The 26,055-nt window shown below is 51.0% G+C and overlaps 1 protein-coding gene across 1 annotated transcript; it reads right to left on the bottom strand.

Moving 5' to 3' along the window:
* Window positions 1-9,766: 9,766 nt before the first annotated feature.
* Window positions 9,767-11,176, bottom strand: LOC142573793 (uncharacterized). The gene has a single exon (XM_075683048.1). It carries the CDS (start codon window positions 11,174-11,176, stop codon window positions 9,767-9,769), a length of 1,410 nt encoding a protein of 469 aa, XP_075539163.1.
* Between the last annotated feature and the right edge of the window lie 14,879 nt (window positions 11,177-26,055).

The raw sequence follows: 26,055 nt of genomic DNA, 5'->3' as shown, positions 1-26,055 counted from the left end.
AGAACCGTCTCTTGCAAGAGTACTATTGGCCAGGGTGTTTTCGGGACGCAGACCATTTCGTGAGGACATGTGACACTTGTCAGCGGGTGGGCAAACCAGGGGACAAATCAAGGGCGCCGTTGAAATTGGTACCTATCATAACGGAGCCTTTTAGACGGCTCGTTATTGATACAGTGGGACCTCTGCCGGTAACAGCCACGGGGTACAGACACATTTTGACTGTGATCTGCCCAGCGACAAAGTTCCCTGAAGCAGTGCCGCTTAAAGAACTCAGCTCAGTTGAGATAGTTAATGCACTACTGTCCATATTTGCGCGAGTTGGTTTTCCTGCGGAAATCCAATCAGATCAGGGCACAGTGTTTACTAGCGCTTTGACGACAACTTTTCTCGAAAGGTGTGGGGTAAAGCTGCTACACAGCTCAGTGTACCACCCACAGTCGAATTCCGTTGAGAAGCTCCACTCCGTCATCAAGCGCGTGTTGAGAGCGTTGTGTTTTGAACATCGAACTGACTGGGAGCTGTGTCTGCCTGGGGTGATGTTTGCTTTAAGGACCGCGCCGCATGCGGCTACGGGGTTTTCGCCAGCTGAACTGGTGTACGGTCGCTCGCTTCGATCTCCGCTTCGCATGCTTCGAGAATCATGGGAAGGTAGGGGCGACGACCCAGTCGTGGTGGAGTACGTGCTTAAGCTCCTCGAACGCTTAAGAAGGGCACAGGAGTTGTCAGGTGAAGCAATGGCAAAGGCCCAGCAGAGGGCCAAGGTTTATTATGATCGGACAGCCAGGGCCCGTCGTTTTGAGGTTGGCGATGAGGTCATGATATTGCGCACATCGCTAAACAACAAACTAGACGTGCAGTGGGAGGGCCCAGCGCGAATTGTTCAGAAACTGTCGGACGTTAACTACGTGGTAAGTCTGCCAGGAAAGCGGAAAGCACAGCAAGTTTACCACTGTAATCTGCTCAAACCTTATAGACAACGGGAAGCAGTGGTGTGCATGATGATAAACGTTCCTGAAGAGCTTCCAGTCGAGCTTCCGGGACTAGGCTCAGTGACGAACAGGGAAGACACCGGTCAAGTCATTAGTGACCTTATCAGTAAAGCACCGCTGTCGCCCGAGCAGAAAACCGAACTACACCAGCTATTACAAGAGTTTCAAGGTCTGTTCTCTGAGAGGCCTGGTAGGACTTCTGTACTTACTCATGATATAGAACTTACCTCCCCAGAGCCAGTACGATCCAAGGCGTATCGGGTGTCACCCCGCCAGAGCGATATTATGGAGGCTGAGGTAAAGAAAATGCTACAGCTCGGTGTTATTGAGGCAGGTGAGAGTGATTATACCTCCCCTTTGATTTTAGTTGAGGTACCGGGCAAGGAACCTCGTCCTTGCGTCGACTACCGCAGGCTTAATTCCATCACTAAGGATCAAATTTATCCGATCCCTAACATCGAGGAGCGCCTTGAGAAAGTTAGTAGCGCTCAGTTTATTTCCACCCTAGATCTTGTCAGGGGTTATTGGCAGGTTCCACTTACAGAAGAGGCTAGTAGGTATGCGGCGTTCATTTCACCAATGGGAACATTCCGTCCTAAAGTGTTGAGTTTTGGTTTGAAGAACGCGCCATACTGTTTTTCAAGCCTCATGGATAAAGTGTTGCGGGGACAGCAAGAATTCGCTTTACCGTATCTAGACGACGTAGCGATATTCTCCGCATCCTGGTCTGAGCATATGACACACTTGCGGGCAGTGCTAACCCGCCTGCGCGAAGCGGGCTTGACAGTCAAGGCTCCTAAGTGCCAGATAGCACAGGCCGAGGTTGTCTACCTCGGTCACGTGATTGGTCAGGGTCGTCGCCGCCCCTCTGAAATAAAAGTGGCCGCTGTGCGAGACTTTCCGCAACCGCGCACAAAGACCGATATTCGGTCGTTCTTAGGTGTCGCCGGCTACTATCAGAGGTACATCCCTAGGTACTCTGATATCGCGGCTCCCCTGACGGATGCTCTAAGAAAGACAGAGCCTCAAACAGTCGTCTGGGACGAGACCAAGGAAAGAGCTTTTAGCGCCCTAAAGAGTGCCCTAACAAGCCAGCCTGTGCTACGATCGCCAGACTATACAAAAGGGTTCATTGTTCAGTGCGATGCTAGTGAGCGAGGCATGGGCGTTGTACTGTGCCAACGGGAAAATGGAGAAGTAGAACACCCCGTCCTGTATGCTAGTCGTAAGCTGACCAGTCGTGAGCAGGCGTATAGCGCCACCGAGAAAGAGTGTGCATGTCTCGTGTGGGCCGTTCAGAAATTGTCATGCTATCTAGCCGGCTCGAGGTTTATCATTGAGACGGATCACTGCCCTCTCCAATGGCTGCAGACCATCTCTCCCAAAAATGGCCGCCTCCTGCGCTGGAGCCTCGCTTTACAACAATATTCCTTTGAGGTACGTTACAAAAAGGGGAGTCTCAACGGTAACGCCGATGGCTTAAGTCGAAGCCCCTAACGTAGGAATCAGCCTCAAAATTGTTTGTTACTGATGTTTTTCTTCCTGAGGCAGGATTTTTTTTTAACATATTGCTTTTGTTTAGTGTTTCAAAGTGATGATATGCTTTCTAGTGCAATTTTTCAATTTGTGGACGCGTTCTGAGTGATGCTAGACTACTGTAAGGAACTAGGCAGTGGTATAAAAAGGGGAAAGAGCCTGGCAGGGCTTAGTGAGGGTTGTGCCGTGCTTGCTGACTGAGCGGTTGAGTTTTCAGCGTAGTTCTAACGCTTGCCGGGAACGAGAACAAAAATGTGAACTCTCCCGAAGTCACTTTGCAGTGTCCCATGCGAACCTGAACGAGAGAACGAGGCCTTCTCTGTGCGCTGCGCTCAAGAAACGTCAAGGGACGCCCGACTTCGGTTATGAGCATCATCGAGCGACATCCCTCCGGACAGCGGATGCAGTCCCCTGTCCATCGGGATCTCCTTCCCCCGGCGGGGCGGTCTGTTGCGTTTCGCCTGCGACACGTGGTTTTGCCGGCGCGACTGCGGCGGGGCGGCAGACATTTTGGCCCGATCGTCGACGCCGCAACACTCATCGCCAGGTGTTTCCAGGCGCGTCTGCGGCGATGCGACCGCCTAGGGATCTCGTTCCAGTCATTGTGCCCGAAACAGGCGATGCCAAAGCAGGGATCTCATTCCAGTTATTGGGCCCGAAACAGGCGATGCCAAAGCAGGGATCTCGTTCCAGTCATTGTGCCCGAAACAGGCGATGCCAAAGCAGGGACCATCTTCTCGTTACAGTCATTGTGTCCGACCGGCAGCGCCACGACAGGGTGCTACGAGATCGTGCGCAGCGCCACGACAGTGTGCGTCACCATTAGCCCATTGTACATTCACGTGCTCGTCTTTTGAGGGGTTCCTTCTTGCCCTCAACTGCGAGAGTATAAAAACAGCTGCCCCCGGACGCCAAAAGGAGGGCTCCGATTTCTTCCGTTGAGTGAAGTGCTCTCCCGTCTCTCTACTTCGGTCAAACCTGACCGCCAACTCTTTGCGATGTTAAAATAAACAAGTTGTTTCGTTGTTACCTGTCGACTCATGCTTTGCCGGGACCTTCGGATGCTTGCAGTTGTACCCCAGGCCGCCAGGCCAACGCTACCCTTGGGGCTTGCGACCCAGGTACAACCACGGGCGTCAGCGCCGAGTTCCCAACAGATCGTACCAGCAGTCGGATCCCAAACACCGCGTATGCTATATGACCGAGCTGTCTCTTGCCGATGTTCTGTTTCATATAAATTTTCATCAACTCGAGTTTATTGTGGTGCGCTTAAATGTGAGACAAGAGCATGGGGCGTCTTCGCATTCTACCCCTACTGAAATTCGGCCGCCAAGTAATCAAACTCCGTTCTCAACAGCAGAACACCATATGTAGCCATTGAACAACGAGGCAGGTACAGCTATTTATTTATTTATTTATTTATTTATTTATTTATTTATTTATTTATTTTCGTACTCTCAGGACCCGAGGGTATTACAGAGAGGAGCGTTCTAACAATAAAGTGTTAATCGCAAGTTTAAAGGCGGCAGGGTCTTCGATTGCAGCGACGGAGGCGGTAAGGTGGTTCCAGTCACTGCTTGTTTGTGGCAAAAAAGAGGCATGGCAAGTGTTAGTGAGACATAAAAGAATTTTAACCTTGTGGGGTCTTGGGGTCTCACAGGAGTACCGACCACCGCGGGTTCGAGCTTAGCGAGCCACAGGGCCGCGTCAGCCGTCAGCCTCTAGCGCCGCTGCGCGCGAGCTCAGGCCGAAAGGGGCTACCGAGCGACGCACGCAAAACACAGTATTGCCCTAAGATGAAGGAAACCGTTTATTGTCTCCAACGGCACCCAACACTGCACAAACGCCCGGTCCCGGGACGGCGGGGAACCAAAGGGGTCCCGCACCAAGGGCGAAAAATACAGCTAGGGGCGCCTGTAGCACGTCGCTGCGAGAGCACAGGCTCAAGCTGGGACGCGCCGCTAGGAAAAGTCCCGGCGGCTATGCTACTTGCTCTCGCGACAACCAATGGGCCAACTCGCGAGAGCTCGGGCAATCTCCTTCGGCTTGGGCCTCCGATGAGTGCGGCTCGGCGTGGTACGACCTCGCGCGAGCACTAGGCACCCGTTCTTCGGCTTAGCGTCGGGATAGGAAACAACACGAGGTACGCGCTCCCCGCACGGGCAAAGGCGCCGTGCGTGAGCTCAGTCCCAGTCACAAAGGTGTCGGCGGACGAGAGGAAGCATGTACGTACCGGGTGCCGTCCCAAGGAGAAGAGAGCCGGTTCCGTCACGGCAGTAGCCACCAGGGGCCACTGCGTGACGTCACTAGCTCCGCCCTCACTGCGAACAATGGCGAGTGGAACGCCACCGCTAAAACTGGTTCGGAGCAAGGGCCAGGTGGCTTGGATTGCAGACATGGGTGAAATGCGCCCGCGCAATGGCGCGTCGAATTCCCCAAATCCCCACATCCTCCTCTCCTTAATTGCCCCCCTACCAGTCTGGCGAAGAAGCTGGTAGGGGCTAATGCACCAAAGACAACTGAGCCTTTCATGCACTAGCTAATTGCTACCTCAGCCCAGCAAGCACTATGCGTACACAAAAAAAACAGATACAATGATAACGGAAAAATAATAAAAAAAATAATACACTCTAAAATACAAGAAAATGACGCCGCGAAGGGGGGAAGAAATATTAACAAGAGAGTCTGCAGCTAGCGCGGGACAATGTCCGGGGGTGCGAAGAGAACGCGGCGCGTATAGTTCTGTGGCTAGGGCGGTGGCCGAAGTCGCGGGAGTTGCGAGCGTAGGCTTGATTGCAGGCCAGGTAACGCAGGAACGGGCTCACCGTTGTTCCATCGAAGTTGCCGGCGAGCCCGATGAGTTCCGCTTTCGTGGAGGTGGTGGTCCCGTCCACCATCGTTGTCCGCGGCGATCCGATGGACTTGGTGCGGCTCCTTCAGCTTGCTTCAATGAGCAACAGCCCTCACGCGCGCACGCACGCACACACACACACACACTCTCCTCGTGGCACCGCGCATCACTCCTCGCCGTCCGCCATGCCGCCCGTCGGCCACAACGCGCCGCGCCGATCCAGGCGCGAAGCTTCCCTCTCTCCCGCACCAACGAGTCAAGGGGACCACTGTCACCCCCGCGCTGCACGACAGTCACCGACCCCCCTCTTGGCAAAAAAAGCAAGAAAAAAAAACGAAAACGAGAAGAAAAAAAAAACACGCACACAGAAGAAAACAAGAACGGTCAAAATCTATGTACAAGTAACAAAAAATGAACTATACAACTGTACACTTAAACATTAAAACAATAATTACTCAGCATGCGTACCCAAAAATAAAAATAAAATGCACACTGCTACTACATACTGCTAACAACTGTAGCAGAAAGCTGGGCTGGGGCCAGCTTCTTTTCGTGCACTGGCCGCAAAGAAGCTAACCCACTGAGGCTAAGCAATATTACTGAGGGCCTTCGGTGGCGGAAAGAGTCCGCCGTGAGGCGCGATATCACACAGGTGACCGTCTCCTCAGGTTGTACCGGTGCGAGGTCCGAATGCGGTCCTTCGCCCCGGGTGTGCCCTGTTGCTTGCGGGTGGTGCCACTGGGCACCGGCGCGAGCTCGTCGGACCGCGACGCAAAGGCTTTCAGGTCGGCGATATGGGCACGGCTGAGTTTTCCCGAAGGGGAATCCTTCAGCAAGTACGCGAGCGGAGACCAAACTTTCTCTACTCGGTACGGACCAAGCCACTTAGGAGCGAGCGAGGCTGAGAACCCCTTGCTCGCGTCGCTAAGAGCGTGGTTGCGCTTCAGGACTAAATCACCTACCTTAAATGAAAGATGGCGATGCTTCCGGTCGTACTGAGCCTTCTGCTGGGCCCTGGCCGAAGTCAAACTCTGCCTTGCTCTACAGAGAGCCCGACAAAGCCTGTCCCGAAGTGCTGAAGCGTACGCAGAACAGTCTGCCGGCGCCTCCTCATCCCCGAGCTGACATTGAATGACACTGGTCACCGGATTTGCCAGCTCCCTTCCGAAATTGAGGAAAGCGGGAGAGAAACCAGTCGAGCGATTCTCGGCGGTTCGGATTGCGAACGCGAGCTCACTCAAGTGGTCTGCCCAATCCTTTTGACTCACGGCAAAGGCCGCCAACATTGGTTTGAGGGTTCTATTGACCCTCTCCGTCAAATTGGACTGGGGATGGTAGGGCGACGTGGTGCAGTGATTAATTCCCAGGGAACGGCACGTAGCACCAAACACCCGAGCAGTGAAATAAGACGCGTTGTCCGTAATTAGTCTTTTCGGAAAGCCGAACCGACAAAAAACTTCCTGTAGCCTCTCCAGCACCGCTCGCGCGGTCACTTTTCGAAGCGGAAACAACTCCACCCACTTCGAAAAATGATCGACGACTACCATCAGGTGTGTGAACCCCTGCTTACTCCTGGGGAAAGGCCCCATAAGATCGCAGGTGGCCACTTGCCATGGACGCTCACTGTCAATTGGTTTCATCAACCCGGGCGGCTTGCCACCCCTTGATTTCACCGTTTGACAGACATGGCAGGAACGGCAATAGCGAAAAATGTCCCGCTTTATGCCAGGCCAGGTCACAGTTTGGCTTAGTTTCGCAAAAACTTTGGAGCCACTCAAATGACCGGCCAATGGTTCGTCATGAGATGATCGCAACAGTGCGCTTCTCAGACTCTTGGGGATAACCACCTTAAACGGGTCCACAGCCTCGTCATCGGTGGCTATGTATTTCAGCAGGAGCCCGTCGTGATCCAGCAAATATGAATCCGCGGGGGACCCAGCGACACACGCTGGTTCCGGCCCCCCTGCGCCCGCCGCACTACCAGCAGCGTCTCGGCGCTCCGTCTCCCTGAGACCGTCGCTCACTCCGCGACAAAACGGATCAATTTGCTGGGCCTTCAGTAGCTCTTGCCTGCTGAATGCGATTCCAATTCTCCCAAAGGGGAGTCTGGTCTCGTCCCCACTCAGGACTGCAGCCAACGGCGTTGTAGGTTCGCTTTCGAGAAGCTCCCCCGCTCGCTCGTTTTGCGGCGCGCTGCTTGCCTGGAGAGCGGAATGACAGGTTTGCCCGCTTGCGGACTCGCCTCTCTCTGCGCTCGTTTCGCCCCCGACGCTTGCTGGCGCAAAGGCACCGGCAGCGGTTGTAACACCTGGAGGAATGTTCTTGGTGCACAGTGGGGCACGGGATAGCGCGTCAGCTACCACGTTGGTGCTCCCCTTTCGATACTGCACTGAAAAGTCATAATGCTGTATCAGGAGAGCCCAGCGCGCCAGCCGGCCCGCAGGCTCACGGAGACGCATCAGCCAACTGAGCGCACTGTGATCCGTTTGCACTACGAATTTCGTCCCATCAAGGTACACATCGAACTTACGTAGTGCAAACACGATAGCGAGGCACTCCTTCTCGGTCACGGAATAATTCCTCTCTGCCAGAAGCAAGGAGCGGCTGGCAAAGGCCAACGGCTGCAACATACCATCGTATTCCTGTAGGAGGACTGCTCCTAAACCCAAATCGCTCGCGTCGGTCTGGACAACGAACGGTCTGGTCAGGTCGGGGAGTCTGAGCTGCGCTGTCTCCGCAATGGCGCTAGACAGTTGGCGAAAGGCCTGCTGTTGCTCAGGTCCCCACTGCCACGCGGCCGACTTACCCAAGAGCTTGCTCAAGGGTGCCTGCACTCGGGCACAGGACGGAATGAATGACCGGTAAAAGTTGGCCATTCCCAAAAAGCGGCGAAGGCCACGTACGTCCTTGGGCGCGGGGAAATCGAGGATTGCCCGAAGTTTCTCCCGGTCCGGCTCAATGGAGCCTCCGCCCAGCGTAAACCCCAGTAACTGAACTCGGGTTTGCGCTAGTTGGGCTTTCGCAGGATTCAAAGTCATCCCGGCGGCCCGCACCCTCTCGAGCACATCGGCAACATGGGCCAAGTGTTCATCGAAGGTTCGTGAATAAATCACGATGTCGTCGAGGTAGCACATGCAGTATGACCACTTTGCTTCCCCGAGGACGCGGTCCATGAGTCTCTGAAAGGTCGCAGGACCGTTGCATAGACCAAAGGGCATACGAGTAAACTCAAATAACCCTCTGTGGGACGTGAACGCGGTCTTGCACCGGTCACGTTGATCCATCCGGACCTGTAGGTAACCTTTGGAGGCATCCAGCGTAGTAAAGTACCTCGCACTGCCCAAGGTTCCTACGATGGAGTTAATCGTGGGGAGCGGATAGGCATCCTTGCGAGTCACTCCGTTCAGACGGCGGTAGTCTACGCACAGGCGATGACTGCCATCTTTCTTAGGCACCAACACAATTGGAGACGCCCAGGCGCTGTACGAGCGGCGGATAATGTCGGCCGATAGCATCTCGTCCAGCAAACCATCGATCACCTGCCTTTTGGCTAGGCTGACGGGCCGGGGGTTACACTTCAAAGGAAGCGCGTCTCCAGTTTCGATCGCGTGGCTCGCCAAATCGGTACAGCCAGGTTGATCGGTGAAGAGCTCTTCGTGCTGGCATAACAGTGCCGACAAGCGAGCCTTCTGTGTATCATCCAAATGAACCGCACAGGCGGCCAGAGGATGTGGTGCCTCTTCGTGCCGTGTCGCTCGATCCCTATGGGGACTTTGAGTCGACAAGCGCATAGCACAGGGGCCTGCCCCCGCATTCTGCGCGCGACGCGGTTCGTGCCGTGCCTCTCGTTCCCAAAGGGGAGTCTCAGCAGGCGAGCGCACAGCTCGAGGGCTTGCCCCCGAGCTCGGCGCGCGGCACGTTTCCGACGCCCCATCTGCACAGGCAAGATCGGACGCCGGCGGGCTGATGAACGGCTTTAGCAACGTGAACGGTCCGTCGCGATAGCCGCCATTCGCAATGTCCACAACGATTCCTGTTTTAAGGAGAAAGTCCCTTCCGAGGATCACAGGAACACTGAGCCCGGGGAGATGAACGAAACGCGTGCGTCTCATTCGCTCTCCCCACCTGACAGTCAGCCTTGCGGCGCCCGCCGAATGGGCCACGCCTTTCGCAAGATTGAATGTCGTTCGGCAATCCCGCAAGTGCACTGAGTGCTTCTGCAAGTGGGATAACACCTTTTCGCCGAACAACGAAGCGCTTGCGCCCGTGTCCAGCAGCGCAGGAAATTCGCGGCCGACAATGGTCACCGGAATAAAGGGCGCGTGCGCCCCAGCAACACAACCTGCTCGGTACGCCGAGGGGACAAGCAAGGTTTCGGTCACCCGTGCCTTCACGAGCGACCCGCGCTCCCGTTTCCCGACCTCGCAGGAGGCCTGGGCGCGGTGCAGTCCCTTGCTATATGCCCTCGCTGTTGGCAGCGAAAACAGCGCACTCCGCCGCGGTACCTTTCCCGAGGCGGAGCGGCCTCAGCTCCCTGCCGGGGTCGACTCGCTGCTTGACCAAAGGGCCTGTTATCACGAGCGTCCGCCTCTGCGATGCGTTGGGTCGAAGTGCGTCCCTGCGCATGCATTTCGGGCAGCGGTGCAGCACAGGCTGCCCGCCTCCCGTACGTGTAGGGATCTAGAGCGCGCGCGCTCAGCTCCCAATCACACCCGCTTGTAGCCGCAAAGGCAGCTTGGCCGGGTTGTTGCCGTTGGGGGAGGGGCACAGGCCCTCCCCACGCGCAGCGTGGCTCAAGGGCCTCGCTGGCGGGCGGCGGTGGGCGATAGGCTCGCGCGGCGAGAATGTCGCCTTGAATGCGCTTTGCCTCGGCGGCCAATTCTTCTAAATCTCGGAAGCGGCCGCCGCGCAGGTACGCCGAAAAGGTCGGATGTGCCTGCCTGATCACCCGCTCGACGCGTTCCTCGTTCGAAGCTTTGGGCTCGGCGATTAAGAAAAGGTCTTGCATCGCGCGTACGTACTCCTGAAGCGACTCGTCAGGAGCTTGTGTACGTAGCTCAAGCTCTCGCCGCATCCTACTCTGGTAGTCAGCGGGTAGGAATTCGCGCAGGAATGCCACGCGGAACTCCTCGAGGGTTGTTGCACGGTATCCGGAAAGCCGGTACCACCTAGCCGCTGTGTCAGTAAGCGCTACCGGAACGACGCGTTCCAGCACCTCCTGATCCTCCAAACGATTTGCCATCTGGTAGCGTACCAGGGAGTCACAATAATCCCTGGCACTGAGCAGGTCACCGTATCCGCTGTAAGTCGGGACTGCCAACCGTACAGCGGGGTGCGCGCATTTCGGTACAGCCGAAAGCGCCTTAACTGCCCCCGAGAGTGACTGAATCATTTCGGCGGCGTTTTGCAACAGCGTCTGTGCGCCTGCTCCAAAGGGAACCGTTGGCGCGTTAGCGGCGTGGTCGAGCAAGGGTGAACAGTCCTCCAGCTCGATCAGCGGCGCGGTTTCCACAGGGATACCGGCCGCGGCGCCGCCAGCCCCAGAGCAAAACGGGCTCCTAGCGGGGTGCGCCTGCTGTCGTTCACAGCCGCCACTTGAGGCAGCTATACGTGAATTGCTTAGGCCGCTTGCAGCCAGCGTCGACAAAACAGGTCCGCGCTCGAAAGTTGCGCCACTGGGCACAGCCGATTGTACTCCAAAGGGAGACGGGTGAGCGAAATTCGTGGCTGCAGCATTGTAAACCCCACAGGGGGCCGTGGCAGGCCACTGGTTTTGGCTGCTCATTTGAGTAGCAGCCATCGGGCAAACGTCGGAGAGGGCTAAGGCCCCGTTTCCGTGCTGCGCTCCGTAAACTCCACAGGGAGCCGATCGAGAGCGCTGCGACATCGCACTGCCTTGCATACCGAAGGGAATCGTGGCAGACGAATGTGCTGGTGTGCACTGTTCGGGGAGGGCTCTGGCCCCGTTCCCAAACAACGCTACTGCTCCAATGGGAGCTGGTACGTAGCGCCTCGTGTTGTCGTCCCCACAGGGGGCTGCGACAGGTGAGGATGCATAAGTTCGCTGCTCAAGGGGAGCACTGGCCACGTTATCGAGCAACGCGGCGTCTGCTCGCGGTAACAAAGGGCAAAAGTCACCTAACAAATGACAAAGGTCACTCGGCCTAGCAGACATAACGCGGCAAGTATAATATGCAAAGGCGTACTAACTCGGCTAAGCACAGACAAAGGCTTAATGAGCCTTTGAATCCGCGTTGGGCGCCAGTGTGGGGTCTTGGGGTCTCACAGGAGTACCGACCACCGCGGGTTCGAGCTTAGCGAGCCACAGGGCCGCGTCAGCCGTCAGCCTCTAGCGCCGCTGCGCGCGAGCTCAGGCCGAAAGGGGCTACCGAGCGACGCACGCAAAACACAGTATTGCCCTAAGATGAAGGAAACCGTTTATTGTCTCCAACGGCACCCAACACTGCACAAACGCCCGGTCCCGGGACGGCGGGGAACCAAAGGGGTCCCGCACCAAGGGCGAAAAATACAGCTAGGGGCGCCTGTAGCACGTCGCTGCGAGAGCACAGGCTCAAGCTGGGACGCGCCGCTAGGAAAAGTCCCGGCGGCTATGCTACTTGCTCTCGCGACAACCAATGGGCCAACTCGCGAGAGCTCGGGCAATCTCCTTCGGCTTGGGCCTCCGATGAGTGCGGCTCGGCGTGGTACGACCTCGCGCGAGCACTAGGCACCCGTTCTTCGGCTTAGCGTCGGGATAGGAAACAACACGAGGTACGCGCTCCCCGCACGGGCAAAGGCGCCGTGCGTGAGCTCAGTCCCAGTCACAAAGGTGTCGGCGGACGAGAGGAAGCATGTACGTACCGGGTGCCGTCCCAAGGAGAAGAGAGCCGGTTCCGTCACGGCAGTAGCCACCAGGGGCCACTGCGTGACGTCACTAGCTCCGCCCTCACTGCGAACAATGGCGAGTGGAACGCCACCGCTAAAACTGGTTCGGAGCAAGGGCCAGGTGGCTTGGATTGCAGACATGGGTGAAATGCGCCCGCGCAATGGCGCGTCGAATTCCCCAAATCCCCACAACCTTGAGATTATGATCGATCCGTGAGGACACATAATCTGGAGAGAGGAAAAGATCGTTTTTTAAGTGTTGGGTTAGTGTCAAAAATTTTGTGATAAGAGGTTTAAGCGGAAGCACTTGCGGCGTGACCGAAGTGTCGGTAAACAGGGCTGCTATCTTGTACACGTTCGAAAAGCCGACGTTCGATTTCGCTTCGCGCGATTGTCCAGGCTGCGTCGATATCGCGGCCTAAGCCAATCTAGTCCAATCGCGTGAGGCGAAATCGAACGTCGGCGTTTCGGACGTGTACAAGATAGCGGCCCTGAATCAGCTTTCATTGAACGAACGCTGGCGTATACCAAGGGTAATTAGAGAGTACATATTGGGCAGCGCGATGCTGAACGGATTGAAGGGCGGTAATGCGGAGCTAGATAGGTCCCAAGTAGAGCAAGCATATTCTAATTTTGATCTAACTAGAGTTGCGTTCAATTTAATCTTTAAATCGGAGGGAAGGGAGGAAAAATTTCGGCGTAGGAATCCAGGCATGCGATTAGTGTTGTTAATTACGTGTTCAACATGTATATTCCATGAGAAGTTGTGAGTTACATGCACGCCAAGGTAACGGTAACTAGTAACGAAGGTTAAGGCGGAGTTATTAAGGGTATAAGCAAAGTTGTCATTAACTTTATTGGGATGCATTACTGTCGTGACCTTAAATTTTGAAGTATTTAGCTTCATACGCTGTTTGTCGCACCAGTTAGATATAGCGTCAATGTCGGATTGCAAAATAGAAACGTCCTGTGGGATACTAATTACACTATAAAGCACACAATTACCAGCAAACAGTTTAATGCGAGAGTTAATACCGACAGGTAAGTCAATAATGTAAATAAGAATTAGTAATGGGCCCGAAATCGATCCTTGTGATACGCCTGAAGTAACAAGAACAACAGGAGAGTCATAAACACTAGCGTGAACGTACTGTATAAGCGGTCAGTCAGAAAGCATTGAATCCAGTCTAGTATATTAGGATATAATTGAGCTTGCTCATTTTTAGTAGGAGGATTTTGTGTGACAGAGTATTGAAGGCTTTAGCGTAACTTAAAGAGGTGCAATCGGTTATCAAATTTTTGTCAAACGCCCCAAAAAGATCATTAGTAAAAGAGAGTAACTGTGTTTCACAAAAGAAGTGATTCCTGAAACCATGTTGACAAGGAGAGAAAAAAATACATATCTGATTCAAGGCAAGATACCAAGTTTGAATAAATGATATGTTCGAGATGTTTACATGGTACACTTGTTAAATATATTGGCCTCTAATTTAGGGGAGGATGGTTGTCACCTGATTTGTGAAGTGGAATCACGTTACCCACCTTCCAATCATATCGCAAAGTGGAAGTCCGTAAAGACTGCGAATAGAGTTCAACACGTATAATGGAACAGTACAATTTTTGTATTTTTTAAAGAACTTTGAATTTATGTTGTCATTACATGCAGAGCTAGACAACTTTAAATTTTCTATCAGACGGCACACCCCAGCTTAATCTACAGAGATGAAATCCAGTTGAAGAAAACTGGAGTCAGCGAATGTTGGCATAGGAAAGGCCAATAAGCCGGAAAAGCAAGAAACAAAAACATCGTTTAGCACATTTTAGCAGTCATCATTAGGAACAGTGTCACCATTGGTGTCGAGCAAGTGAATCGTGTTGGATTTACTGCCACGAACTACATTCCAAAACTGCCGAGGGTTATCTTTAAGCAGAGGGGGCAAGGTACAATTGTGGAACACGTCTTTTGCCTGCGCAATGGCCTTTTTGTACTCGCGATAAGTGTAGTTGTACGCTAGCCGTCGTTCGGGCGTCATCGCCACTTTCGCTCGGCGGAATATCCTTTTTTTTTTTTCTTTACAAGCGCTTCAGATGGGCGTTAAACCAAGGAGCGTCTTTCAGGAATGTATAGCGATCGATCAAGTACGCAACTTTTTCTCTAAAGAGAGACCAATTTTCTTGAACGGTGCAACAGTAAAAGCTCGGCATAAAATCAGCGACGAATTCGGCAAGTTAGGTATTTATGGCAAAGAAATTTGCGTCTTTGTAATCTTTAATAAATTTGACCTGCTTCTTGGGAGGCGTACAGGCAGGAATACTGCAGTTAGTAAAGAAATGATCGCTTAGGCCAGGCAACAATACTAGGGGTGAAACGATTTCTGGGCTTGTCGTAAGCAGCAAATCTAGTACATTAGCAGAATGAGGTCAGCAACGGGTGTAGGCTGAACGACAAGTCGCCTATAAGGTTGAAATCCAGACAAATATTTAAAAATCACAAACATTCCAACGAGTTAGCCGCGAGGCTTGGTGGGTCAGTAGCCTAATTAACAGCAGGTTAAGTAATGTCCCCGAAAACAAATAAAGGGCAGTTGGGAAATTTCACAGTTAGCTTATTTAGGACATCATGTAATTCGTGAAGAAATGTGGTAGAAGACTTTGGCGGTCTGTAACGTACGCTGAAGATAAACCTTCTATGCCCCATAAAAAAATATACGTGCACTAATAAATTCTAAATTTCTGTCAACCATAACAACATTGGAAACAACGCTATCCCGGACAGCTATTAATACGCCTGGACGACCAGTAGGGCCAGTACGATAACGCTTGTACTCTGATTCGCAGTGCAGTATCTCATTGTCGGCGACTGCCGAGGAAAGCCGCGTTTCAGTTAGTAGTACAACATCCGCGGAACATGTATCGATTATCGATGATAAACCAGTCTATTCAACTATCCTTCTTTTCCCGGTCTTTCACTGAATAATAAAAAAAAGAAGTCAATGAATATCATTGCAGATTTCAACGATGATAACCTACAGTGAAGTGGAAGAGATTCATGAAAACAGTTATGAATAAAAATACATAATGTAGAGCTGTTCAAATATTGAAATTCCGACCCGTAGAATGAGCGTCACAATCTTGTGGTTGCCGTGACAACCTTTCTCAAAATCTTGCGTGTGCTTTGAAAACATCACGCATGCACAAGGACCTGCGTTACGCTCGCTTACATATATTAACACATCAAGACCAACTTCAATCCTGCAGCTATCAATATTTTAAGAAATGGCACCGTATACACAGATATGGAACACAGCTGACACAAGAAGATCCGGGAATGAACACTTTCACCGTCAACAGCGTAGTCGAGCAAAATGATCGCGCCAACAGCCTGTCCAGTTGCTCTCCTTAGGGCTGCCTTTTGACTTCCTTTGTCGTAGCTAGCGCTGAAAGTTAAACCACGCGAACATTCCGTGCAACGAGAAAAAAGAAAAAAAGGACAACAACAGGGGCCAGCGTCGAAAACCAAGATTCTAACTCGACGTAGAGCAGCCGAATTTATAGCATAAGCCGCCGGTCTGCAGAATTCCCCAAACGCTCGCACGCTGCCGGATACGTTAGTATCAACAGACAACAAAAGTAAGTATTTTCGCGCGAAGCGTGTTTGTCGAGAACTATTTCTCGTTCGTGAATCTCGCGATGCGCACGCACGCGCCCGAGAGGGAGACGGCGAAGCGAAATTTTACTCTGCCGTCGCGCTTTGCGCGTTTGTTGCTTGCCTCTCGCGGAGCCGTTGTTTATTATCCGTTTATTTCGCCACCCGCGGCTCCTCGACTCGGATATATTAGAATCCCGAGGAATGGGGAAAGACGCGACGCGTCCTTGTGCATTTCGCCGATGTCCTCCTTGCTTCTTTCTTTTTTCTTTTGTTTTCATCCTTTCGTGTTATTTTTATTTTATTCTTTTTTTTTCTGTTTGCCGACACACGTCTTGCGCATCTCTCGGTACCGTCGCGGAGACCAAAACAGAGCCAAAGACGAATCGAAAGCCAAATTAAAGCCAAGAGAGAGAGAGAGAGAGAGAGAGGGGGGTGCAGGCGGGAAATATGCAGGGTCTACAGGACGGGGCGTATACATACGACAAGGAGGCGGCGAAGAAAATTGTCGAGGACGCGCGCTGGCGCGCGCGCGGACTAGAGCATTCGTATAGGGAAAGCAGGACGCGTCTCCAGCTCCATCCCACTTTCTTTTTTTCAGTTTCCGCAGTGCAACAAAAATGCAACTGTGTAACGGCGTGAAAAAGGGACGCGCACGCTTCAAGCGCGCGCGGTAGAGGAACAAAAGTTGCATTTTCTTCGCGAGACTTGCGCGGCGAGCGGCGAATGACGCGCGCTCCTGTTCTTGTTGTCGTTCTCGTTGTTGTTCTTCTTCTCGTCCCTACTCGCGTGCTTCTTGTTCTTCTCTACAGTGTGTGCGTCTAGCCTGTCTGCCTGTGCGCCCTCCGCGCGTCGGTCGCAGCAGCAGCCGTCCCCTCCTCTCCAGTTTTGTCCGTCTTCCCCCGCCGCCTCTATCACGCGCCGAGCCGGGCGGCGCATCCCTTATTCATGGATTCTCTCCCAGTCGGATAGGCCCAATGCCGCCGCCGCCGCTTGGCTGTTTCAAATTTTCTCCGGGAAGAAGAACCCCGCAACCGTGGCACAAGCAAGCGAGCGCGCTTTCTTTGTCTTCGTCTCACGACGCCTCCTTCGGCTCGTCCTCCCGGCCGGGTCTGGCCGAAGAAATTCTTCCCTTGTCGACTCCATAAAACACGTCACTTCGACCTAGTGCCCATAGGAGCAGTCGACGACGAGTCGCGAGCGGAGTGGAGGAAGAGGGGGGGAGGTGCGTGAGGTATTCCGCCGTCCTGTCGAATTCTTCAGACGTCTACCGTATACTCTATAAGCACACACGTCAGTGCAGGGGACGGACGCGAGCGGCCGTGTCTTATTGTATATGCACTGGCCTTCTGCGTCCCTGTAGTGTTCCCTCTCTCTCTCTCTCTCTCGCTGTCTCTCTCTCTGCCTGCTCTACTCCACGCCAGCCTGCCTGCCCCAGTATATAGCGCCAGCATCCCAGCCATTTCAGCAGCGTGGCATGTGACGCCGAGCTCTGACGGAGCGGCACCCGTCGTCATTCCCGTTTGATTATTTTCTTTTTCTCGTTTATTTCTTTTTCTCTACTGTATTATGTTTTTCAGTGGAACATTGGCACAGTACCACTGACGCGTACCGTATGAGCGGCGCTGGTATACAGCGAAGGAGGCATCGCAGTGTGGCCCGAAGTTGACTTTCTTCGCTCTCGAAACGCGACATGCTGGTATACAGAAAGACGTGCTGCGACTGCAGTAGCTGGTGGCGCATATGTATTCTTAGGTGGCCTGGTGCGGCGCGTTTTCTTTTTTGTGGTCTCTCTCGTTGATGCAGTAATTTCACTTGTGCCGAAGTTGAACAAGTTTTGAAGGCGCCCAAGGTTGCCTCGTCGAGTGCATCCGCCTGGCATTCTTCGGAATGCCGTTGGCGGAGAGCACTCGGCTGGGCGATATATTACTCTCGGCGACAGCTTCGTGCATGGAAGAAGAGGTGAAACTGAACCCCTTCGTTTTGCAGAGGCTTTTCAGTGTTTCAGTGTTTTTCGCCTCAAGAATTTGCTGACCTAGAAAATGGCAGCACAATTTTGCTGCGTTTCCGGCTGTAAGATGCCACGGTAAGTTGAGTGACGGAAGTATACAAAAATAAGGGATTGGAAACATGAGGGCACAGCCGTGGATCGGAAGTGCATGAGTGTTTTACTGAGTTCAGGGTGGCAGGCGCACTTCCAGCTTCGCTTTAGACGTTGTTTGAGGCTAAAGCCGTATAGTAAACATGAAGGAAACCAAAGTACACGACGGCGAAAGCTAGTCTACGAACATAGAATTGTGGTGTTTGTCTTATTGTGCATAGCTTATTGAGGATATATATTCATGTATACGTATGTTTGTAGGATAAGCCGTCGCTTTTGTTTTGGTCAATGTCGTGTAAGTAAGCTTGTTCTACTCCTTCGGTTGTTGAGCGGTGCTTCTCATTGCATGATAACTGTATACTACTCAGAGTCTCTCCGCCAGTAGGCACGAGTTCCCAGACGAAGCGCCCAACAAACGGTCCACACTGTCAGGCTATTACATATAGGATACTTATATCTTTCCCTTATGATTGTTCAATTGTGCTTCTTATATTATCGGGCCTTGTGGGTCAGGAAGTTCGTTTGCATCCTTTGTTTTGCCAATGTGTCCTCCAAACTGCGTCCAGTCCCTCCCCCTCCCCCACTAATCACTTGTGTTTTTCTTGAAAAAAAGCTGCCGTGGTTGCTCAGTGGCTATGGTGTTGGGTTGGTGAGCACGAGGTCGCGGGATCGAATCCCGGCCACGGCGACCGTCTTTCGATGGGGCCGAAATGCGAAAACATCCGTGTACTTAGGTTAGGTGCCCGTTAAAGAGCCCCAGGTTGTGGAAATTTCCGGAGTCCCCCACTAAGGCGTGCTTCCTAATCAGACCGTGGTTCTGGCACGTAAAACCCCATATATTTTTTCCCTTTGAAAAAATAAATAATAAAGAAAGAAAAAGTGCTGCTTAACATGGTGTTCTGAAGCGCTGGGACGATTAGCACGACAGCTGAAATTCTACACGGAAAGCACACACAGCTGCGAGGAAAACTAGTTTGAAAATTCTGAGAGTGAAATTGAGCGCCAACAATGGAGATCCAGACTACCTGTGGAGATGGAGTGCTAACCATGCATTATTTAATATTTTCCAAAAACGATTGTAAAGGTGTAGCAAACAGAGATGAAGTTAGGTAATTTAAGGGCATAACATGAAAACTGCTGACGCAATGCGGGAATAATTACGTGTCAGTGAACGAGATCTTTATCCTTCAGTGGACCTAATGAAGGTTTGTGATAGTGGACAAAATTATGATTATTATGGGGATAATGATAATCATGACTGTGATAGTAGTAAACGTTGGGTTCTATCAAATTGTTTTTAAGATTGTCTAGGATTTCGAGCAAAGAAAAATTTGAAGGACGCTTAAGAGGAAGCTTTAGCTCGGGAGCTCCTATCTAGATACATGTAAAAGGAGAATTAGTGTTTCTCGGCAACCACTCTACCAAATTTGACTAGGTTTGTTGAATTTAGAAGGAAAACTGAAAATCTATTGACTGTTGGTTTCGAATTTTTGATTTAGCTTGTCAATCTTTATTAAAAATTGGCGAAAGTTGAAGATCTTCAGAAAATGAAACTATCAAGTTTAAAACTGTGTAACCCAGCAATGAAATACGGTGTCACAATTCTGTGAATTGCATCTAATAGTACATCTAAAGCCGACAAAATTGATATGTTACACATGAATCTCAAAAATTTAATAATACGAAAATACATCTTTTGTAGAACCCTTGTACACGACGTAACAAATTCACGTAAGATGTAAACTGACATATTTAATTTGCCCTCTTTCATTTATCTAGTGGATCTGTTTACAGAACCGCGATATCTGTTCTTGACGCAGAGCTATTAATTTGTAAACTTCGTGCTTCTATGTTTTTTTTTCGAACTTGCGAATTCTTAAAAATTTTGTAAACTAAATTCAAGCCTAAAGAGAAATTACGCCTAAGTCACTAGAAGTTAACTTTCTCTCTCAAATGCAACAAATCTCATTAAAATCGGTCCAGGGGTTATTTCAGAAAAGCGTTTTTTGCGTTTTACATATATTTCGAATAGGCCGTGTCGTAGTTGAGCCCAAGCTGAAGCTTCCTGTTAAGCTTCAACGCAATAGCATTCAAAGATCCCTGATTGCTTCTCACGCTTCCCGGCAATTGCAGCTTATGTAACCGCAATGTTTACCGGGAAACGCTGTCAAAGAGAAGTGGTTCTTGTGGGGAAGGAGGAAAGGCTAACACTTTTCTGCAACCCATGCGGGAGCACGGCTCAGCGCCAGCAGGGTGGTGGAGATGCGATTAAAAGAGAGAGAGGGTAGGAGGGAGAAAGGTAGAGGGTCGTAGAGATGGAAGCGAAATAGTGGCGGATCAGGAAGCCCGAGGTGGTGGTATGGCCGTTATAGGCCATGCCCGAAAGCGAGCTTTCTGGTAGAAACGCGGCCTCTTGCGTGGGCCGACCCCGGAGGCATGCACAGCCGCGCCAAAAAGAAATATCGTTTTCGGGTTTCTGTTATTCTTTCGCGCTTTTAATTTTGCAGTCTGAGAATATTTAACATAAAAGGCATGCGCAGTCGGTGGTTTGTTTCATGGCATTTGTTTGTGGGCTGTCCTCAAAATTCCGAGGTATAACTTTATCAAGAATGGGAGGCAAGGTATTAGCAACTTTGGTGATAGAATGGAGTAGTAATATAACCTGCATATACCGCATGTCAAATAGCAAGGCGTGGCATATACATATACCTAAATATATACGGGAATTTTCGCTCACGGGTACGCCGGCGTCGGACGCCGACGCCGGATTTTCTGCGACGCGGCGCCTTTAACGCTATCGCGTTAAAACATCGAGGCTCCGCTAGACTCATACGTGGTCCCGACGAACTTACCTACTAGCTTCGATAGCAGTACAAGGTTTCGCTGTTCTTGTCTAGCACAAGGAATTACACTCAACACGAGCTCGCACCACCAATTGGCAACGTCGAGCACAAGCAGCGATTAGTTATCGTCACATGAAGACAGGCACGCCGGTCAATTTCTCGCTTTACCTCGCCAGCACGCACCCCCCCGCGACAACGACGTATAAATGTACTTCGTATCAAAATCACAGGGATCGCTGTGCTCAAACCTTGCATGCGCGCGTGTATATACAGCGGTTGTGTCTGTTCGGCATGACGCGCATATCGCCGTCGTCGAAGACGAGCATTCACCGCTCTCATCACGCGTATTCTTCACCGAATGGGAGGACCTGGCTACGCGCACGCGCGTCTCTACTCGTATGCAGCGTGAAAAGACCACCGCGCGAATATCGTTGCGGGACGTCAGTAGAATTTCACATCACGCCGAAGCTGCCGTATATTTGAACTCCACGCGCGCGCGCGCGAGTGTGATGTTGGCGTGTAGATTTATGCACCCTTCGCTGATGCCGCGCTAGGCGCGGCGTGTAAGACGAGAGGACCACGTGCGCGCCGGAGGATGCGGAACCCCGTGAAAGCCCGAGGCGCTGCTGCGTGTTGAATGCTAACGGAAGCACACTGTCGCGCCTGCGAACGCGGCGAGCGAGCCGACACGCGGCGTCTCTCTCTCTCTCTCTCTCTCTCTCTCTCTCTCTCTCTCTCTCTCTCTCGAAGCACGTGCAGTATGTTGAGGCTGGACTGCGCTGAATAGAATGATAAAAGGCGGCCTACACCGAAACACCCGGAGATGCGCGGAGACACCCTCGCGGGGATACGGTTATTTTTTCGCCTCTCGCCAACGAAACCATAATTTTCTGTTTTATTTCCCTCGAGCTCTCTCTCTCTCTCTCTCCTGTTAAACATATTCTCTTCATCTAATTTCATTTCAAGGCGGCCTTCGGTATAAGGCATATTTTGAAGCTACAAATTGCTTCCCTTTGTGATGTCGCGAACGCGACACACGTGTCTACAGCTGCTCTTTTTGTAGCGGGGTAGCCGGGCGATGTCAGCCCCCATGGAAAAAAGAAAGAAAAAAGAAAAGCTGATTGGGCTAAACATTATTATTTCTTTTCTTTTTCGGGGGGGTTGGGAGGAGGTGAAGTTTCGCCTCCAGGCTTATCGTCCTTTTCTAAATCAAAGTTCGTTTGACGACAGGCAGTCTGATATTGACACATCGAGCCGTGTACGTGAAGGAAGTGCGGCTTTAGACTCAGTACAGAAGGGAAAATGGAAGATGAGGAGGAAGATGGGGCGAGCAAAGAGAGTTCTTTAATGAAAGCCGGCGAGGCTTCTCTGGCGGCTCAACTTGCCCGGAACACTAATCAATACGAGGCGATGACATATGAAGCGGCGCATACGTGTGATATGAAACACTCGGGCGCGTAAACAACGCATTCGATCACCCGCTCTCATTGCCCCACTGCCGCACCTCTATGTTTTCAAACTTCTTCAATAATCACTCGGAGGACCGCAGAGTATGATTTTCTTTGGTTTCAGCATGCAGCTGTAAGCTGGGGTCTTAATGATATTAATAATAATGATGATGATTGTGGTTGTGGTGGTGGTAGCGGTGGATTCATGTCGTCGCTAAATGTAATATCTGTACATTCTGATGGGTTTTATCGCCTTAATATACGTACTCTTAAGTTCAAAATATGAAACATTAATTTTATTTATTTATTTATTTATTTATTTATTTATTTATTTATTTATTTGTTTGTTTGTCCGGTTATTTATTTATTTATTTATTTATTTATTTATTTATTTATTTATTTATATAAAGAAATACTGCCAGTCTGAATGCCAGACTTTATGGAGGGGTTAGGGATACATTGGAATTAACATAACACAGAAAATACAGAACAGAATGAAATATAGACCAGCCGTGGTTGCTCAGTGGCTATGGTGTTGGGCTGCTGAGCACGAGGTCGCGGGATCGAATCCCGGCCACGGCGGCCGCATTTCGATGGGGGCGAAATGCGAAAACACCCGTGTACTTAGATTCAGGTGCACGTTAAAGAACCCCAGGTGGTCAAAATTTCCGGAGTCCTCCACTACGGCGTGCCTCATAATCAGAAAGTGGTTTTGGCACGTAAAACCCCGTAATTTATATATGAAATGTAGGGCTAATGTTACTGCAGTAAAAAAAAAGTAATAATCGTATAGATTGAAAGTCCGAATGATACACAAATCAAAACAAAGTTACACAATACTACAGCAATATCAACTAACACCACCGAAGCACCATAGGAGTAGCAACACTGATGTAACATAATAAACAATGGCCGAACCGAATACACAAACCGTACCAAAACATAACATCCAATAACAAGTAAAACAACTTCGTGCAACCGCGCAGACTAAAGCGACGCGCAGATGTCGCGCACATCGCAGCAAGTAATGTCGAGAGCAATAAGTAAACGTGTAATATGCTCACGTTTACTTATTGCGAGCGTCCGTGCGAAAACTGCGAAAATGCGAAAACACCCGTGTGCTTAGATTCAGGTGCACGTTAAAGAACCCCAGGTGGTCAAAATTTCTGGAGTCCTCCGCTACGGCGTGCCTCATAATCAGAAAGTGGTTTTGGCACGTAAAACCCCAAATATTATTATTATATTAGTCGTACGAGGAAAGAAGAAATACCCGTATATATCGGTATGGCAGAGGTGTTCAGAAACTTTTTTTAGGGTGAGACGAACGCGTTTCGCGGCGCAAGATTTGTTTCACGAACTTACTTTTTTCTGTTGCCAACTTGTTATTGCATATAAGATAGAATAGCTTCAGTCTTTCACTATAACGTCTCAGTTCTAAAGTTTCCAATGTTGCGATTTCCAAAAGAGCTGTTGGCGATGTGCCGCATTGGTAGGCATTAAATGTAAATCTTACGACTTTCAGCATTGTATTTATGCTTACGATTTTCCTTTGTACTGATTCAAGTTTATCCATGCTAACTTGTGTGTGCGGTTCCCAGACAGCCGACTGAGGCAATACTCGAATGAGGTAATACTCGTCCAAGAACACTGTTGCAGTATCTCTATGAAACGGGCTTGCATGCTTATGTGTAGCATCATTATGGCATTATGCCGCGTGGCAGCGCAAGTGAAAAAAAAAACAATATTAGGCAACGTTTGGGGTCGAAGGAACCTGTCGTTATCGTGATTATCTGCTTCCTAACGAAGATAAAGCATTTCAGGCAATTAGTGAAAGTGCAGCTAACCGCCCTTGCACTTTCTTCTGCTTTTCTATATTCATCTTTTACATTTACCAGGTGCACGGTAGCAGGCAGGACATTCCCATTCAGTTCACCTCCTTGCCTTTCCCTTTCTTCCTCTCTTTTTCTGCATACAGCAGCAAAGAATAAGGAAGAACACCTGAGTTCTTCATTTATTTTGTTTCTCATTCTTAACTTTTGTCATCAAACGGTCGGTCGACGGATTTGTCAGGTTCTATATTACGCCCTGATATTGAAGGCGCGGTATACGGACGAGTGACTAAGCATGAAATAAGAAAACGCACGACATAAATACAACAATAAAAATAAAAGAAGTCAATCCAGAATTTCGAAACGAATGAGGCATTTCTTATGCAACGAACGCGCGCCTTTCAAGAGTATAGCATCAGTTCACTCCTCTCAATCGCACCCCACCCAGCCGTCGCTTCAATTCCTTCCTTCTTTCATCTTAACACCCACTCTTCCCTGAACGCGCGGACGTGTTAGTTTTCGTTCTCCTATAGCATGCACAAGTGGGACGGCAGTTGACGCGTCACTTCTATTTTTCTGCTTAGTCGACGAAATTTTGCTCCTAGCTCGCGCGACGACTCTGCTTTAGACTCAACCGGATTGATCAGAAATGAAGTTTCTCCTCTTTCGACGCGGCAGGATAGTGTCACAGGGAAGGGGGAGATCTCCGCAAGCGCTGTTATTGAGAGCGGCAGCTGACGCGAGCGAGGTATACACCCGCGGCGCTGCGCACAGTTCTGCAGCATACCACACGCGCGTACTTGTGCATGCGTGCGTGCGCGCGTGCGTGCGTGAGTGCGGTATGTATATCAGCGCCGACACGCCTGGCTTGTCAAGCGCGCTTCAATTATGCGCCCGTCGCTTCGCCGCATTCACGCGTTGCAACCGCGCGCTGGCGACGCGTAATGTATATATACCGCCGTCGTGCACATATTGACCGCGGCGGCGGCGCGTTCTTTCGTTGGCTCTCCGGGAACGAGAAGCAAGAGCGACGAGATCGAAAGGCTCCGTGGGCCACTTTCGGGGAGAGGGGGGGACGATAACTTCCGCTGACTGCGCGAAAAAGGGAAAACTGGGGTGATTTCGCGCCTTTCCTTGTTGTCCTCGTTTCGCCCCGTCGACATTTGTTCCTCGTTTTCTTGTTTTCTCGTTTATTCCGGCTTCATGTTCTGTCTATTCCGCGCTTCGAAGGGAGAAGTGAAAACAACATAAACAAGAGAAAGAGGCTAATGAAATCATGCCACCAACTGCGTTCGCGGTTTGTGAACTTCTTCAGAACTTCCAGCTGCCAGCGAAAAGTGCCGTTCGATCTTTCTAACCAACCGTGTTCTGCGGAAGGAAAATTGTGAAGGCGTTCTCCGGTGCTCACCGCAGTGTTAAATTTACACCACCCCTGTAGAGAGCTATTAGAGAGCTATATCTCAGCCAGCCAGCAGGCCAGTGCAGACGCTAGTGCGTATGCATGGTACAACATGCACATACAACATGCGCATACAACATACAACATGCTGCCCCGCTGGCCCGCTGGCTCGCTGAGCTATAAATCTCTATTGCCCAGCTGCAACAAAATTTCGGGCAGCGTAAGAACCCTACTTTCAGATAGCGTAGATATAGCGTAGGCGTTCGGGCAAAACATCACGCTTGACATCGGAGTGCGCGCGTGTCACGAAAGGCTTGCCGAAGTATGCGTATATTATACCGAAACGAAGAAAAAAACGCCGCCAATGCTGTTTGGTGGAAGAGACACATGATTCGCTACCCGGCATGACCTCCGAGCTTTGGCGCCATCCGCGGGATGAGACCTCGGAAACAGCGTGCTGGGGCTTGCGTCACATCCGCAGCCACCAGGTGCACGCTTCGACAGCTTAGGGGCGTTGTAAAAATTGAT

Source organism: Dermacentor variabilis, chromosome 3 (genome assembly GCF_050947875.1).
Source record: "Dermacentor variabilis isolate Ectoservices chromosome 3, ASM5094787v1, whole genome shotgun sequence".
Taxonomy (NCBI): domain Eukaryota; kingdom Metazoa; phylum Arthropoda; class Arachnida; order Ixodida; family Ixodidae; genus Dermacentor; species Dermacentor variabilis.
The sequence above is the reverse complement of the archived record's forward strand: the minus strand, read 5'-3'. Positions and strand labels throughout refer to the sequence as shown.

Bases quoted from the DNA above. Each gene is read 5' to 3' on its own strand.
- LOC142573793 (XM_075683048.1), bottom strand. From the start codon at position 11,176: ATGGCTGCTACTCAAATGAGCAGCCAAAACCAGTGGCCTGCCACGGCC.